Here is a 17007-nt window from a genome sequence, read left to right as displayed (position 1 = left end):
ATGCTCATTTATATCAGGAGATTGAATTGTTTTTATACATTCAGAGGGAGTCCACAGCACCCCTTGCTCTGCCTTTATAAGGCCTCATCATTATTGTCTTATTAGGAATGGAGAGGGAGTATTTAAAACACATCTCCTGCCAAGTGTCTGTCTTGTGTATGTTAAGTAAACACATTGATGTTCTTATCATTTTTCCGAGTACTGGTGCCATAAGATGCGTAAGCGGCAAGGACAAAATTGGCTTCAGTGCGTTATCCAAGTGATAGAAGAAAGAGATGGGTGTGGGGTTGGGGTGTGTTAGAGTGTGTGTTTATGTGTGTGTTATAGGTAGGTGGTGGGTGGGGGGTCAGCTAGCCTGACACTGACAGTCCATCCAAACCCTGGAAATCGATCACTTCTCGCTCTTTATTGCGTCTTTGTGTCTCATCCTCTCCTATGAGTATCCTCAAGGCACACTGATATTAGATTCTCTGTCCTGAGATGTATGGATGGGGCGATAAATGGATGAACGGTTGATGTGAAAGAAGGGCAAAATGCATGATGATGAATGATGGAATGTGTGGATTGATGGACAGATGAACAAAGGAAGATGGGTGCACAGGATTGTACAATGATAGCAGATGAGAGAGGAAAAATAAAGCTTTGAGCTCAGAATGTAATATTTTTCCTATTCTGAGTGTTACTCCATGTCCTTCTAGGGCCTCTAGGCTAAACCACCATGACATCAAACACCAGCACACTTGATACACATATTCACAGTGTCCCAGCAGACATAGTACTTTTGGTTTGAGCTGATTTTTGTTGACTAATCTTCCAATGAACCGAAGAGCCAATGGAGAGTTTTGGGTGTAAAGTTTACCGGAGAGAATACAGGAAGAGAATCTTCATTGCAGTTGGGACTTTCTTTCTTGTTCAGTGCCTTTGATATAAGGTTGGGAGTGACTCTCAATGTCAGTATAATTGGAGACAGCCCAAGGCACTTCAGCCACTTTCCCTCAGTTGTCAACTGCTTTCAAACTTTCATCCTCCCTTTGCCTTTCTCTCTCTTTCGTCCTCTCCTGTCTCTCTGTCTCTGATCCCTGACTCTGTACGATAGATGACCTTTGAAAGGCCGCGGTTTACCTAGCCACAGGTGTGTAACACAAGTGTGTGACTATGTGTGTCTACTCATGCTTCCATAAATAAGTGTGTGGCAGAGTGTAATATGCATTATTAATGAGTACTTGGCTGCACACTGTTAGGAGAGATCGCTTTATCAAAGGTTTTACAACGTAAACCGGGGCTTGATCTCAACAGGCAACACTTACATACTCACACAAACATATGCACCAACTGTACCTACACGTAGCGGCCACAGGGGCTTGAGCTAGAGTTCAGAGAGGTCTGTTGCTTTGCCATTCATGCAAATTAAATATCCACTCCTTTTTATTATAGGCCACATACAGTAGATGCATATCTACTCTACTTTCCTGTAATAAAGTCCATTTACCTGAGTGTCCTCTCTGATTTTTCTGATCTGAGTCACATTTATATCTGTCAACTCAGACCACATACCACATAAATTTCCAGGGGCCCCTAGCCTATATTATATTTTTATTAGAGTATGAGTAGGCAATGACAGTAGACAGTGAGGTGCACATCCCTATACTCATATACACACATGCGTTAACATAGCCATTTTTACTTGTCCTAAAAAAACATGGAGCTACACAGGGGTAATTTCAGTCAATTATAGCCAGAGAGAGAGAGAGAGAGAGAGAGAGAGAGAGAGACAGAGAGAGAGCGATCAACAAAATGTTTGGCAAAAGTGGTTGACCACATAGTGAAAGTTTTTGATGTGCCCGAAGCTACATCCAATTATGTACGCACCTCTCCCCCCTGTCCCAAGCCTGCCCTCTCTTTGTCTTGCTGTCGGTGTACACTGTAATTAAAAACTTAATTATTGATGCTGTAGAATTGTTAAGGCCAAAGGGCCATCTGATAAAACACTGAAGACAGACAAACACACAAGCTAACTAGTTAAGGTACCCTCCACAGTCCACCTTTCTCTCTCTCTCTCTCGCTCTTTCTTACTAACAACTAGCAGCCATATATCTGCTGCCTTGTTTGCTTTTGTTTGAACAATCTGCATGAGAGGAATAATGTGTGTGTGTGTGTGTGTGTGTGTGTGTGTGTTTGTTTGTGTGTGTGTGTGTGTGTGGGAGTGTGTGTGTGTCTGTCTGTCTGTCTGTGTCTGTGTGTGTGTTTGTGCAGTCCCATTCTTCTCCTGAGGTGAAGAGCTCTATGCAGTGACTAATCAGCTGGTCTACCACATTACTTTGAGTAATACCTGAACCAGCGCCACTAAAACTCTACAGGACACAGGTGGCCCCCTACTGTCTGTGTGTGTGAGTGTGTGGACCTGACATTCAGAGAAGCAGAGGGCTGTCTCTCCAGAGTTTAGCCTCTGTGCAATCTACTGCTACCAGTGTAAATCTCTATAACAAAAAGTCTCAGGTGCTGATAAATGGATGAGACAGCCCAGACTGTGGTGCAGTACGTGCGCACGTGTTCTTCTACACGTCCAATATGGATGAATATGGTTAAGGTTAGGGTAAGGGGCCAGGGAATGCATTATGCTAATGAGTGTGCTCACAAAGATAGAAGGACAAGTATGTGTGTGTGTGTGTATGTGTGTTTTCTGTGTGTGCATGGCTGTGTATGTGAACTGGTGTCTGTATGTGCAGGTTAAAGTTTGTTTTTTCAAAAATCTTCCTTTTCCACTGCTGGCATCATCATTACTGGTGCAAGTTACATTCATTATTGAAAATGATTGAAATGATGGGTTTTCATGAGGCTGTCCTTTATGAAACAGGAACATTTTAAAGGATGCAATCATCTGTGTATTAAAAATGGACATTGAATGATTACTATTGTATAATAATGCCAGTCCTAGATACTAGGCAATTAGGCAATTATTATTATTAAGTCCATACAATATCAGCTTGCAAATCTGTCCTGCTACAGAATCTACTTCTCAAGTCCTAATGAAATCAATATGTTCCAAACACTCTTAGTCACCAGAATATGGTCAAATACCACGCATCTGTGTTGCACTCCTTAAAGTAAATAGTAAACGGGCTGCACCGATCTAGCACCTTTTTCCCTTAGCAGTTTACAAAGCGCTTTACAATTCTGCTTCTCATTCACCCATTCACACATACACTCACACACCGGTGGCGACGGAGCTGGCATGCAAGGCACTGGCCTGCACATCGCCTTGCATACTTGATTCTGTCATTATTACTTTGGCCACTTTGCTGTTGACACTGTCACCTTCAGTAAATGAAGCAGGTAAGGTCTCATCATTCACAGTCACCGAAGGCAGGTATATGGCCTATTCTGTCCTAGAGCTTAATGTTAACCAGTATAGCATATGCGTCAGACACAGTGATCAAGCCACAATATTGTGTAAGGCTTGCCTAATACACAGCATGTTTTAAAGTCTATTTGCAGGTACCATTTCACTGGATAGCGTAAAGTCATTATCACCATAAAATTGTTTTAAATATCTTGCAAAAACAATTATTGTCTGAAACACATGCACTGAAATTGTCCATTAAGTTAATCAGTTAAATTCCCTACTGTTACAGATAATCTCAATGCCACTGCCCCAGTTAACGTTCAATCTTACAGCACTGACAGATTGATCATATGTAGGGCTATGAAATGGTGTCTCTCCTCTAGATGGTTATCCTTAATTTCCACTAAGAACAGTAGCCGATTCCCCAGCTTCATCAAAAATTTTGTGTAAAGAGCTCAGGCTTGCAAGATCTTGCTCTGCAAACTATGTCTCTTAAACACGTAGGGTGTCACATTTACCAGAAAGCTCCACAGTGACAAGGCAACTTGTTTTATCACCAATAATCTGCTTCACGTGCACATTACATGACACAACCGGACTCATATTTGTTTTCATCCATCATGTTACCTCTTTCCATTTTTTTCCATTCTTTGTACCACTCTTCTAGGATCTTTCCATTTTTTTTCCATTCTTTGTACCACTCTTCTAGGATTTCCATTCACGATGTCACCTTGTAGTCTGCGTTAAAGATGAACATCAGGAGAAAATCTGCTACCAGTGTGTATTGCAGTTCCATGTAAACAACACACTATGATGTATGGCAGTTCCTCCATCTCTGTAGAGTAAGCATATTTGGAAGCATTCTATAAATTGACTTAAAAAAGATCACCCTCCCATTACTGTAAACAAGATATAGTACATTTCTTTTCAAACCGTAACCCCGTCAACAACTATATCCTCTGCTAGTTATATTTATAATGTTATCATCTTCAGGGTTCCTGCTTAACAGTCCAGTTATCCAGTTCCCCTTAATCAGAGGTGTGTGTTAAGTGTTTTGTGTGTTATTTTTGCATATGTTTAATAGAGTCTGTGTGCCCCAGGTGTTGGACCATATTTTTATTAATCTGTTGCCTGCTGTCACAATGTTATAATAATGAGCACAAGATGTGACTTTATGATGTTTTCATGTGCGTGTGTATGTGTGTGCGCCAATGTAAGGCAGTAATGAGCAGAGGCTATGATGCGATCAGAGATATTCCAGTCTCCAGAGCAGATGTTACTCAACCTCCCATCTCCGCTCTGTGCTGATGATACTAAGCAGACAAGAGGTGTCTGCGTGTGTCTCTGTCTGTGTGCTTGCATTCATGTTTATGTGCGTTTGTGTGTATGGCTGATAGACAGAGGAGGAAGAAAGAGTGGGAGGGAGCAGTGCAGATGGGGAATTCTAACGAGACTTATGGTAGGCCAGGGATATGTGTCTAATACATTCATGGAGTAGAAAATCCAAACTGTGTTGGTGGATCAGAACAAGCTAATGGTTACATCTGAATTCTTGATTTGGAGAGAGCTACAACCTTTTGCTGTCATTTTTCATATCTAATAATAATCGACACTAATTAAATATTGTGATATTTTTTTATAATTACAGTAATTGAGATGTGACAAGATAATTAGTAGCCTCTGTCTTACACCAGTTTGAGATAGTGTTTCTAAACCCCAATCCACGTCAACTTTGTGGCTTTCTGACACCGTTGCTATGCACTACTTTGGGCTGCCATATTGTAAAATTTCAATTTGACTGATTATACTGTTTGACCTTTTATTTCAGAAAGATGAGTGAGTACAGGCTGGATAAAAATTCATTAAAAAATGATAAAAAAAAATAATTTATTAACAATTTATTAACACTTACAATTACATGGTGATTAAAAGCCTATATCAAAGAGGCTATCATCAATATTTGTATAATACCAATTTATCAAATGATGGTGGTAGTGTTGACCCTACAGAGAATTATGACCTGAATCTGCAGCTCCTCTCGGCTTTATGGGGCTTTAAAGTGAGTTTCATTGTTTAGCTGTACAGCATGCAGCTTTACTGTTTTGGTTCTCTCGGAGAACGGCAGCTATTTTCGGTATAAACCCTCTGTACACTAACCGCTCCGCACCAAACGATTAACAGACAAAGTTAGCAACTAGCTGGTGAACATAGTGAAGCATTAATAGCTAAAGAGTCAGATATTTCCCTCAGGAGACCAAAAACAGAGGTAGCAAAAGGGTGAATATTGGACTTATGGTCTGTACATTTGCCAGGTGGCCAGAGACATGACTCCAAATGAATGCTAATGTTGCTCTGTAACTGTTGGATTAGTAAATAAGCAACTGTTTGCTAACGAGTTTAACCTATCAACTTAAAAAGTGAGGATTAGTGTCAGTGTTGTGCACACAACTTGATTCCGCTGCTCTAAAGTGGCTAGAAGAAAAAAATCAGTTATGGCAGGTTTAAGGACTTATTAACATTTTTTACTGCAGATTTGTTGGCTTATTAAAAAGAGAAAAGAAACAAATTTGCATATATTAATGGATTACCAACATTTATAACTGCATTATTACCAAATAGCAGGATGATAAACACCAGCAGTTGTTAATGGGTTATAACGGATTTATAAAGCATCAATAAATTATTGCTAAACCATTGACCAATCCATTAGTTACAACTTCATAAAGAATGCCTCTTTAGAAAGTGGTCCCTTCCTTCTGTGTTGTACATCAGAGGAACATTGCTCTCAGTGTTTCAGTGTTGTAAAAAAAGATTCCCTGTGAAATTTGATCAGATGACATACTACATAAAATGCTGTGCAGACAGTAGGAGATACACGCACCTCTGAAGTACACGCGTGAGTGCAAAAGAGTCAGAAAGAGGGGATGAGATGGGAAGCAGCTGTAGATTTACTGTTCCCATCGGAGGTTTTGGCCTCTGAGAGAAGCCATGTGGAGAAGCACGGCTCTCCCCTGGGCTCTCACAGCTGCAGATACCTCTGCTCTTTCTCTCAGTCTCATGCTCTCTTTTTGCCTTCACTCATATGTTCCCAGGGTCCTATGTTCCCCAGTTCAGTATTCTGAACATACACATTAATTCTCCTATTGTGTTTGGGTCAAATTTGACGCGTTTTAAGTTGAAATATTTTGTCAATATTATCCACGTTATAGTACTGGAACAAAAACAGCTATATAATCAAATCAATCGTAACCCTAAACCCTAAAACCTGACCCATTTGATAAGTTCCCTCATGTGTAGGCCTATTATAGTAAGAGCCATACGGCAGTGCTTGGGAACAGAAAACCCCTTTGACCCACAATAGCCCATGTCATATCGCAAATACAGAGCTGGGAACACATTTTCAGGTTCCCATTATGTGCTATATAGAGCTGCGGAACATAGAACCCTGGGAACATGGGAATGATTCCCTCCCCTCCTTCTCCTTCAATCCTTGCATCCCTTTCTCTCTGTCACCCTCCTTCTCCAGTCCACTGTAACTCTCCTGTGTGTAGCTCTTGGCCTTTTGCCACAGTTTTTCAGTCAAACCGGAATTTGAAATCAACCTTTCTTTACCTTCTGACCGCTTTGTCTCTCTTTTGTACTCCCTCATTTCTCATACTGAATATATCTTCCCTATCCCTGTAATTCTTCTCTTTACTCTTCTGTGCCCTTTTGTATTACTCCTCTCTTAAACTTCCTCCTGCCTCCTCTCTTCCTTCATTTGTCCATCCCCTCTATTCTACATTTCTTGTCTCCCCCAAGTTTCCTCTTGTTTCCTACTCCTTTTTCTTATCTCAATTTCTTCTGTTATTCGTCTTTACATGCACACACTAGTACAGTGTTTTTACCAGACATGCACACAGGAGAGTGTATTCGTTTGTCCTTTTTCCAGGAAGCAAAATAATGAATTGCTGGATAAAGTCTACATCATTCTTTACAGAGCAGCCTCCACCCTTGTATATACTGTATCTCTCTCTTCATCACCCCACTGTATATTCTCACAAGCTAAGTTTTAATAACAACTATGAAAACTATGATCATGCTGAGTCTGAGTATTGTTTTTCTCTCTTTGGACTGTCCTTTCCGTTAATCCATCTGCTCATAATTTTTGTATTTCCGTCTACCCTTTTCAGACTCCTCTATTTTCTTCTTTTCGTACTGACCCTTCACACCTCCCCCATTTTACTTTTCTTGCCATCCCTTTGAGTTTGGACTCATTATGGCAAATAGATAACCAGCGTTTATGAATGTTGACACGTTGTCAGAAACGGAGAGGGGAAAGATAATACTGGATGTGGGTGTTAATGATCTTTTAGACTGTTACGACTCTTGTGAGTATTGCTTTGTTGTCTGGGGGAGAAGGCAGTGTGCTCTGAATGGCCCATTGATTTCAGACGTGTGGAGCCTTTAGACACACAAACACATGCACATACACACGCGCATATATACACCCACACACACAGGGAGTCTGGGAGGCTCTGTGAGGTTTAGCAGAGCCAGTCTCATCTTCCCTGTCTATCCTTTAAGCTGTGCTCTGCTTTCTCACTAAACGCATGGGGGGCTGCTCTGGCAGAATGACAACTAAGACTGGTGAGAACAGGGCAGAAATATCTCTCTGTGGGGCAAGCAGGTAGGACTGCAATGACATCCAAAACTCAGGCCAGCTCCAAATGTTTCTGTGCTCTCAGTGGCTGCAGGATAATGATCTCCTACACCAGTGTGAATGGAGAGTGGAAGGTACATAATTGAGAAACACTCTATTCTGTGCCCTATTTGGCTCTTGGAGTATTGATAGGCACAAAAGTTGTTGTAGTCATCATTAGGCCATTTAATGTTCAAATGGGATCAAGAGATAGTTAACCAACTTGTTTCAGCAATGCTGCCTGCAGATAGTATTGACGGTTTTTGCCTTCTAGTAATAGATTTCTTGCTACTTGATGAATTTCATCCCCCCTTTTGCTCCTTTTTCTTACTGAAGCACCTCATTCATTAAACCACTCCACTTCCCTACCTTGATAGAGCCGATTCCCAGTCTCCTATCCACGAAGCCCTCTTTCCCCAATAAGGCTGCAGGGGAGTTGTGGCTCTCCTCAGGTCTCCAGTGGTCATCCAGTGACAGAGTTGGCTTATTATGGTGTGAAGCTGGGGTATCTATACTACAGTAAGTGAGAGGGAGATTAATGAAGTGTGCGATGGGGAGTGTGTTATGCACTCCCATGAACTAAACCGTTGTAGTGCTAATTTGTGTGTTTCAACAGGGCATGGCTGGCTTCTAATCAACTGGCAAAGACGGCAACTTGCAGATTCACTGTCACTTAGGAAGTGGTCTCATCAAATCAGGACTATGTTGTCTAGAGCAGATTTGATTGTGTCATTGCTTTCCTTGGCTACCCTGATAACCTGTCTGTGTGTATGTGTTTGACAAAGAGAGAGATAGGGAGGGATACAGAGAAAAGGAGTAGGGTAATTAGGTATCTTTCCTCACACACTCCTCATCCTCCCATATCTCCCAGAGGGGAGAGGAGCCTCGTCAAAGTCCTGTCATGAATTTTTAACAACCCTGTCGGTCTGCTGACTTAGGAAGTGTGTGTGTGTGTGTGTGTGCGCGCGTGTGTGTGTGTGTGTGTGTGTGTGTGTCTGTGTATGTGTGTGTGTGTGTGTGTGCAGATTTGCATGATCAGGTTAATATATAGTTAGTGTGCGGGAGAAGCGCATGTTGACACAAAATACTGTAGTCCTATTTTCTCCATTAATGTCGCACAAATTGCTAGAGTATGACATATGATGTATGAAAAATTGAATAGCTGTTGCTAACACTCATGTATCACTTCACATACAACATCGTGCATAGAGAGAAATCCCGGACCAAAGGAGAGATCTGTAATCAATATCCATATGTTCATGCGCTGCAGTAGGTGTGTGTTTCTGCATGTAGTGGAACAGTACCACAAATATGCATTTAGCAAATTGAACATAGGGAGAGATTGTCTGGATTTATGCCCAAGTAATAAAATTTACTTAGCTCAATGCGTGAAATTAACATCATGTGATGTTACATTGACATTAGCTGACATTCGACATTGGCTTAATGACAAGAACTCCAACAATTGGCCTTTTCAGCATGGATATGAACTGTTGTCCCCACTCTCCCTCAGGTGGCAAATTATTACAGTCTTAAATCTTATCTTTTCTTTTTTTCATGAAACCGTTATGGAAAGAAAATATGAAGAACCAGGGTTTTGTTTAGAAAGTTGTCAAACCTAGGTTGTATTTGCAGCTCAGGTGTCACTGAATACAATTATTAATCAGAGAGGAACGGGATTTTATACGACCACCCGTTTCTACATGGGTTCTTCTGACATACTGTTTTGTTAAAACCTCAGAAGACACTGTAAAACATTGGTAAAGTGATTTCATACCGATACTTGTTTTTGCAAGGTTACACCTTGTTGGTGCAAAGTTGCCAATAGCACAGATGTGGAGATTCTGGATAACAAGACACCAGATATCTGTTGGGATTATGTGTCTCCAAATCAGACACGTTTTCAAATTACTCATTAAATTAAATATTTATATGTGTGTGTCTGTGTGTGTGTGTGTGTGTGTGTGTGTGTGTGTGTGTGTGTGTGTGTGTGTGTGTGTGTGTGTGTGTGTGTGTGTGTGTGTGTGTGTGTGTGTGTGTGTGTGTGTGTGTAATTACAGCAATGGATTAAGATGTAAATCTCCAGACAAAATAGTTTCAACACTGTCAGTGTCTGGTGAAAACAAATGTCAGCGTCAAACATTTGATGGACACAGTTTGTAAATGGAAAACATATGATTCAATACTTGATGCAGTGATAGAACAAGTTATTTTTGTGCATGGTGAGCATGATGTGTAATAACTTCATGATCACTGTTTTGTGTTGGTGTGGGTGGGTGTGTGTGTGTGTGTCTAAGTGTGTGTTTATGGCTGGAAGAGGGTGTATATTTAGCCGCTGACAGCCAGTGCAGAGGTGGTGGGGACAGGTCTGGAACTGAGCCCAGGACTGGAGGCCAAAGGGATGGGACTGTTGATCAAGAATGGAACCACCGCCGACAGCAGACACATGGTCACAGACACATACATACACATTCATACCCACACTCAGTGAAAGCACAGAAGTCCATATACTATAAGCTTCTCATCCAGTTACTGCTCATGCACAGATCTGGCATGCCTGATGTTATACTTTCCTACTTTCAAAGTCCAACGGATGGATATCCGAATGACATTCAGTTTATCTTCATCATTTCTAATTGCTTTGCTTCATAATACATCCCTTCTCTGAGGCTACTGTAACGTTGGTGTTGTGAAGGAAGTCAGTGTGTCAGACAGGTGGGTTTATTTAAGGGCAATCCTTTCCTCCACAGGCTTGTCATTACCCACTAGAGTCTGAGCAGGGCAGACAAGGGCTCGACTGAGGTGCGATCAGTGTGGATTTGCCAGGATGAACATATACACAGAGTTGTGCAAAAGTGTTTGTTTTAGTGTGCTCCTCTGCCTTCTGCCTGCCTTTGGAGCGTATTGTACTTTTATTCTAAGCCTTTACCGCTTCCATTTCAGTGTACCTGATAATAGAAGTGAAACTTTGAGCAGGAAATGAAAGCAATAATGGTTAAATGATTTCAAACATCAACTGCGTGTCACTGTCTTCTTGTAAGGGTAGCTCTTAGTTTCGCTCTCATTTCCTTACATAGGAAAGAATGTGGATGGAATTAAACTGAAGGATGATAAAGAAAGTGAATCGAAGCATTGAATGTATGGTGCAATTGGAAAGCAATATCTAAATATGTCTAAATATCACAGGATCCTGATAGACTTTTAAGTTCAATTCCAAACTAATGATGTTTCTGTAATGAACATAAATCGTTCCCTGGGTGTCTACAGAGCAGTTAGGACCATCATTTGTTCCCACACTGATAAATACTGTATGTGCATTTAAGTTTGTGCTTTGCCCTTTTTATTAGTAGTGTGATAAATGAGCTATTCTTACCTCTACTCTCTTTTTCTATCTCATTTGACAGTATGAGTGTGTGTATGTGTGTATGGTAGAGAGGTGTGGAGCAAAGGTGAGGTTAATTACATTTATATCCCCTTGTTATTTAGTATTATCTAATTTGATTGACAGCCTCTCAGTTGGTAATCCATTTGCTCTTTATTCAATGACCTGCCATTTCTTACACTGTTGACCCCCCTTTTTCTCTTAATTCCTCTCTCTTTCACACTCGCCATCTCACTCACACACACACACACACACACACGCTATTCTCCTACAACCTTTTCATTCTGACATTACGACACTCCGTGGTGTGGCCTTTAGCGGACAGTGCTGTAAGACCGTTAAAGCTCTGTGGTTGAGCTGTGTGAGTGAGATCGTAATAATTTCCCTGTCTCTGGGATGGGCTCAATCTTGCCTTTTAACGCAATCTCTTTTGCTCATGTTTTCTATAATTAGACCGATGCTGTGAAGGAGGCATACCTTGTGCTGTTTCCAGTCTAACTCCCTGTCATATTTCACTCCCCAGAAACTGGCCACAGCTGCTGAGAAATTCCAGATGGAGCATCAGTGGAAAGACGAGTTTGAGGTAACAGAGGGACACAAAAATAAAGACACATGCTCGCACACTTAAAGGTATACCTACATAAGCACATGTATTATATATGTGTAAGTATTATGTGTGTGGAGAGGATACACAGACACACAAACATCACATAGGCACGTAGTGTGGATTTATGTGCCATACATTCGCTTGATTGTGGGATTAGGTTTAATACGTCTGCGTCTGTGTGTCGTTAGCATTGATTACAGCTCCATTAAACAATAGGTTTATTGCACATTATACACTGTGTTATGATACATTATGCCTCTCATTTCCAACGACAGATACTCTTCTTTCTAAGAACCACAGTGGCAGACAATTGTAACAGAGAGTAAAGCGGTGGTCAGGGAAAATACTTGTCGCAGAGAAAGTTATATATGTGTCTGAGCTGTGAATTACTATACTGCTTTCTTCAATGGCAGGAAAATGCTTCCCTGGAGAATTGCAAATGGCTCCAGGCACACGGACACAGATGTAAAAAGAGGAACACTCTGCACACTCAGCTTAACTTATACAGTATTCATTCAATTGGTCTTACAGACCAGATTCTTCATTAACATAAAACTGGAGAATTAACTACCAGAGTTGCCCACCAATAAAATAAAGAACTGTTTAGAAATGGATTAAGCATTTCATGATTACATAAATGTTACGCTTCATTGTGCGACAACCCCAAAGTGGTATTTGTGCTTGTGTGTGACTTGTTTACAGGATGATGAAATCGCCTACTACAACGCAAAGGACAATGTGAGTGTGCTTCTCCCTTCTGCCTATTTGCTCTCCTTCAATTTGAGCCCCTGCAAACACACGGGTCAAACCCAGACATGGGCCAATAAGATGGTTTTGCTGCATAGCCCCCTCTCTCTCTTGTCCTCCCTTTCACCTTCTCATCCTCCTTCCTCTCCTCCATTTGTCCTCTTCTTTTCTTCTTCTATTCGCCACGTTCATGTCTTATTTTTCTCACTTGGCTTCTATCATTACCTCAGCCTTTTACTGCAACCCCTCCCTCTTTTGCCTCTTCTCCAGGCTTTTCTTCCCATGTAGCTTCCTCTCCATCATCCCTCCTCTCACCCTCTCTCAGGTGAAGAGGTTTCTGCCATGTTTTCCTCTAATTGACAGATGAGACATATGAGCTGGCGCCACCGCTGCTTTATTAGGAAGTAGCTGTTCACACTCTCTCTCCCTCCCCCCTCTTGCTTTTTCCCCTCCCTCTCCAACTCACTACCTCACTCCCTCTCTACCGTGCATTCTTTCCTCCATATCTCACCAAGCTTTTCTTCATCCATCTACTACGTACGTCTATACTGCTCTCATTGATGTAAATTGGTGAATGCACGGTAGGGGTTATAAATCTCCACAAGGTGCATTGACAATCTGGCTGTCTCCTGCTACTCCTCCCAAGTGAGGATGATAAAAAAGAAAAAAACAAAAACAAGTTATCATCAAGCATACAGTTGATGATGCTATATTTTCTTAAACAAGTTGGGAGGGTGCGCAAAGTGCAGTGATAACATTATCACGTTAGAGTGGAGTTGATGGGGGTGCACTGTGCTGTATAGTCAGACTGTCATTAAGGTCCTCTGCTTTTAAAGAAACCCGCAAACTGTTTCATGCATGCTACGATGCTTCAGCAAATAGACCAAAGAAGCCTTGTGTAATATCTTAAAACTACGGTCAGCATTACTGTCTCCATCTTGATTTTTTTTTTCCCTTAGCTGGATGCAAATGAGACAGAGGGAAGAAAATACAGGATTCGACCAGACTTTAAAGAGGACCTGTCATTTAAGCGTTTGACTGATCATAACCACACGGCTGTTCACATCCCCACGGACATCTATGATGGCTGTGAGTACACACACACACACACACAAACCTCAGTGGTAACCATGGATACAATTGACACACCAACCCATTATGAAATGTTGTTTACAGACTGTGCCTCTTGCAAATTTGCCTGTTGCTAAATGATGGTTTAAAAAAGTGATACAGCATAACAGGGTCTTCTCCTCAGCTTTCTCTTGGCCAAACTGTGTGCTCTTGGTATGTAAATGAACAGAGGGTTGGCTAGTGAAAATGAAGTGATGTATGCTTTCAGCCTTTGTCTCAGCAAACCTCCCAGCATAAGTATGGCAAGGTTTTTTTTTTTATTGTAGGAAAGGTTTTGACAATGAGTCTTTTTATTCAGCCTGTTCATGTGTTCTGACGTTTGTAATTGATAGCTTTGAAGCATAAATAAACATTTTGGTTTTGTTTGGATTGGTTTGGTTTTGGTTATTTCACATAATATGTACTATACATGACTTTATATTTTTACTAATCCTGTAGGTTTTTTTTTTACATCTTCCAAGAGTACAAGATTAGAAGTTTTATTTGGAAATGTACCTTCCTTCTCAGTGTAATAAATATACACAGTATTTATACTTTATTAAACGTAGTGCTTTATAGACTTTATACTGTGAAATCAGACAAGGTGGCTGTACAATATTTTCCCTTGCTCCATCACCATTTTTATAACCAAATAAAGGCAATTTCACTGTACTGTTATAAAACAGAATCTGGGCCATTATATGTGTGCGTGTGTGTGTGTGTGTGTGTGTATTCTACATGCAGTCAGTTGCATTTTAGCTGTCTGGAATTGTAGTTCATGTCCTATATAAGAAATGGAGATTATAATGAAACATGTACATCTGTTAAAGAGAGTATTTGTGTTTTTTTATTTATAAAAGTACATTTCTGATCATTTCATCATCGTGTGGTGACATTTACTTTGAGTGTTTCAGAATAATGCGATTCTCTAGAGTCCGTCTGACATTAGCACAGCTCAAGTTGAATGCCAATGACTTAAGGATGGTCTGTTGAATATCATAACTGTGGTCTGAATAATGTATTATATTTGAATGTCTTTTTTTTCTTCTATTTTTACATTTTAAGCACTTGGGTGATGCTCTTATCATAGTGTGACTTACAAGGAGAGAGAGCAACAGAGCCATCAGTGCCTTGCTTGAGACACTTCACCAGGACACATAGCTCATGATGAGTTTGCACACAAGACCAATTATAGGATAGTTTCTCTAACCACCAGGCTGCACTGTCGCTCCTTGGCTTGTGCTTGTGTATTTATAATCTGTGTCTGTTTGAGACTGTTTGTCTCTGTATACGTGTTTAGATATTCAGTAATTAGTGTGCAGTGGGATGTGGTGCGTCAGCAGTGACTTGGAGGGACAGCAGAATGGAGTGACTTCCTCAGCATGGCCCTCAGCCTGCTGGGGAACCGTCTGGCCCCAAGGTTAAGCACTTCACCTTTCCACTGACCCTAGAAACAGAGGCAGAAATGAGGGATGGAGATGGTCACACATTGTTGTCGGGGTCTGCTATCTGTAAAAGTGCAAGCCTGGTTTATTAGCATGCTTTTGAACTCGCTGTGACTTTGTCAATTTTTCCCTGGGACACATCTCTGGCCATAATCTGGGCTGGGTGCCATGACTCTTCACTCTCCCTTTCTCTCAAGGATGCTGTTTATTGGTAGCCTGTAATGAGTATGCATAGATATGGTGAGCTGCTGGGACCTATCCGGGGCTGAAGTATGATGTGAGTGTGTTGAAACTATAAATGTGTGTATATATGTGTGAGAACTCACATTAGTAGTTACATTTATTCACATATCATATCAAAATCCTCAAACTGATCTCCAAACCAAACCAGCTGAATAAGCTCATTTTTTGTGTAACCAGTTCCAAAATATCAATATCCAAAACTCATATTTTGTACCAAAACATCTTAAACTTACATCAGATATCACATAAATGTCAATTTTTGTGTCAAAACCCAGAGTCATGATTCAGAATACAATTATGTCCAATGTCCATTGTAAATAAACTTCCGAAAATCTGCTTAGAAATCAGAGGAAAAAGAAGCTCCTTATAACTCCAGGACTTTTCTTCAGCGTCAAAGTGATTCAGTGATAGTAGTCGGTGCATCAGTGGTCCATAGCAAACAGGGATTTATAAAAGCTAATTCTGCATACTTATTTTTCCGAAATGTGAAAAAGCATACAATTTAAAAAAAAAAAAAAAAAAAAAAGGCTCATGTTGTAGCCCACAGTGTGCCTCATTTAATCCCTGGCAACATATTTCCTGTTTCTCGGAAAAGTTTTGTTTGTACTATATCTGCTCACATACGTGAAGACTTTTAAATTTTATTGTAACATTATCGAAAAGACATAAACAAACCTTACAGCAGCTGAACTCATTTGACCAACAACCCCTCTGCGACGCCAAATAGGGGTGGGGCATCTGTGTATTCGATTTGATTGCATTTCGAGCAGATTTACTGAGTGAAGTTGTGTTGCTGAATGTTTGTATATGTAGGTATATTCTCTGAGCCTTTGGGCAAGCTACTCTAAAACTGGGAGCGAGCTACTGGTAGTTTGCAACTGACGTGAGACCCCTGGGCTAGAGTTTGAGTAGGGGGTTAAGATTGGGCATATAGTAATGATGAAAAATGAATGTGTTCCCCACATGACTAGCAAGGAAATGTGTGTGTCTTTGAGCGTGCATATATACAGTAGATATGGACACACATGAAGGAGTATATATTTTGTATGCCAGGAGAAATGCCTCATATGTTATTGAGGTTTCAGCTCTTCAATTTGATCTCCACAACTATAAATGTTCCAGGAATAGCCTTTCCTCAGCTGGAGAAAATTGGATTTTCTGTGTAAAGTGGAGGGCAAGTTTATGAAATCACCCTCCATAGGCAGCAGAACATCACGTGCGTGAGACGTGCGTAGGACAGGAAACAGATGTTCAGATGAAAGAAAGATCACGACAAAAGCCACATCTGTTGGTCCAGTGAAGGACAGAGTGTATGATAGAGAGAGAGAGATACGCCATGTGACAGACAGACAAGAAAATGGTTGATTCAGTTGTTTTGCTTTTGGTTATAGAAGCCAAAAATGTATGTATGCAAATACTACAGCCCAAGGCTAGACAGAGTTAAAAAAC

General features: G+C 40.8%; 1 protein-coding gene across 3 annotated transcripts in view; it reads left to right on the top strand.

Annotated features, from left to right (window-relative positions):
- The window catches only part of LOC120793255 (voltage-dependent calcium channel subunit alpha-2/delta-1), a 58219-nt gene that overhangs the window by 8800 nt on the left and 32412 nt on the right, over nt 1-17007 (top strand). For all 3 annotated transcript variants that reach the window (XM_040133155.1, XM_040133154.1, XM_040133156.1), the window contains exons 4-6: nt 11930-11989; nt 12716-12751; nt 13720-13849. In XM_040133155.1, the coding sequence (XP_039989089.1) occupies nt 11930-11989; nt 12716-12751; nt 13720-13849 (226 nt within the window). The remainder of the gene's footprint in view (nt 1-11929; nt 11990-12715; nt 12752-13719; nt 13850-17007) is intronic.

Source organism: Xiphias gladius, chromosome 8 (assembly GCF_016859285.1).
Source record: "Xiphias gladius isolate SHS-SW01 ecotype Sanya breed wild chromosome 8, ASM1685928v1, whole genome shotgun sequence".
NCBI lineage: Eukaryota > Metazoa > Chordata > Actinopteri > Istiophoriformes > Xiphiidae > Xiphias > Xiphias gladius.
This window is presented reverse-complemented; position numbering and strand designations above follow the sequence as displayed.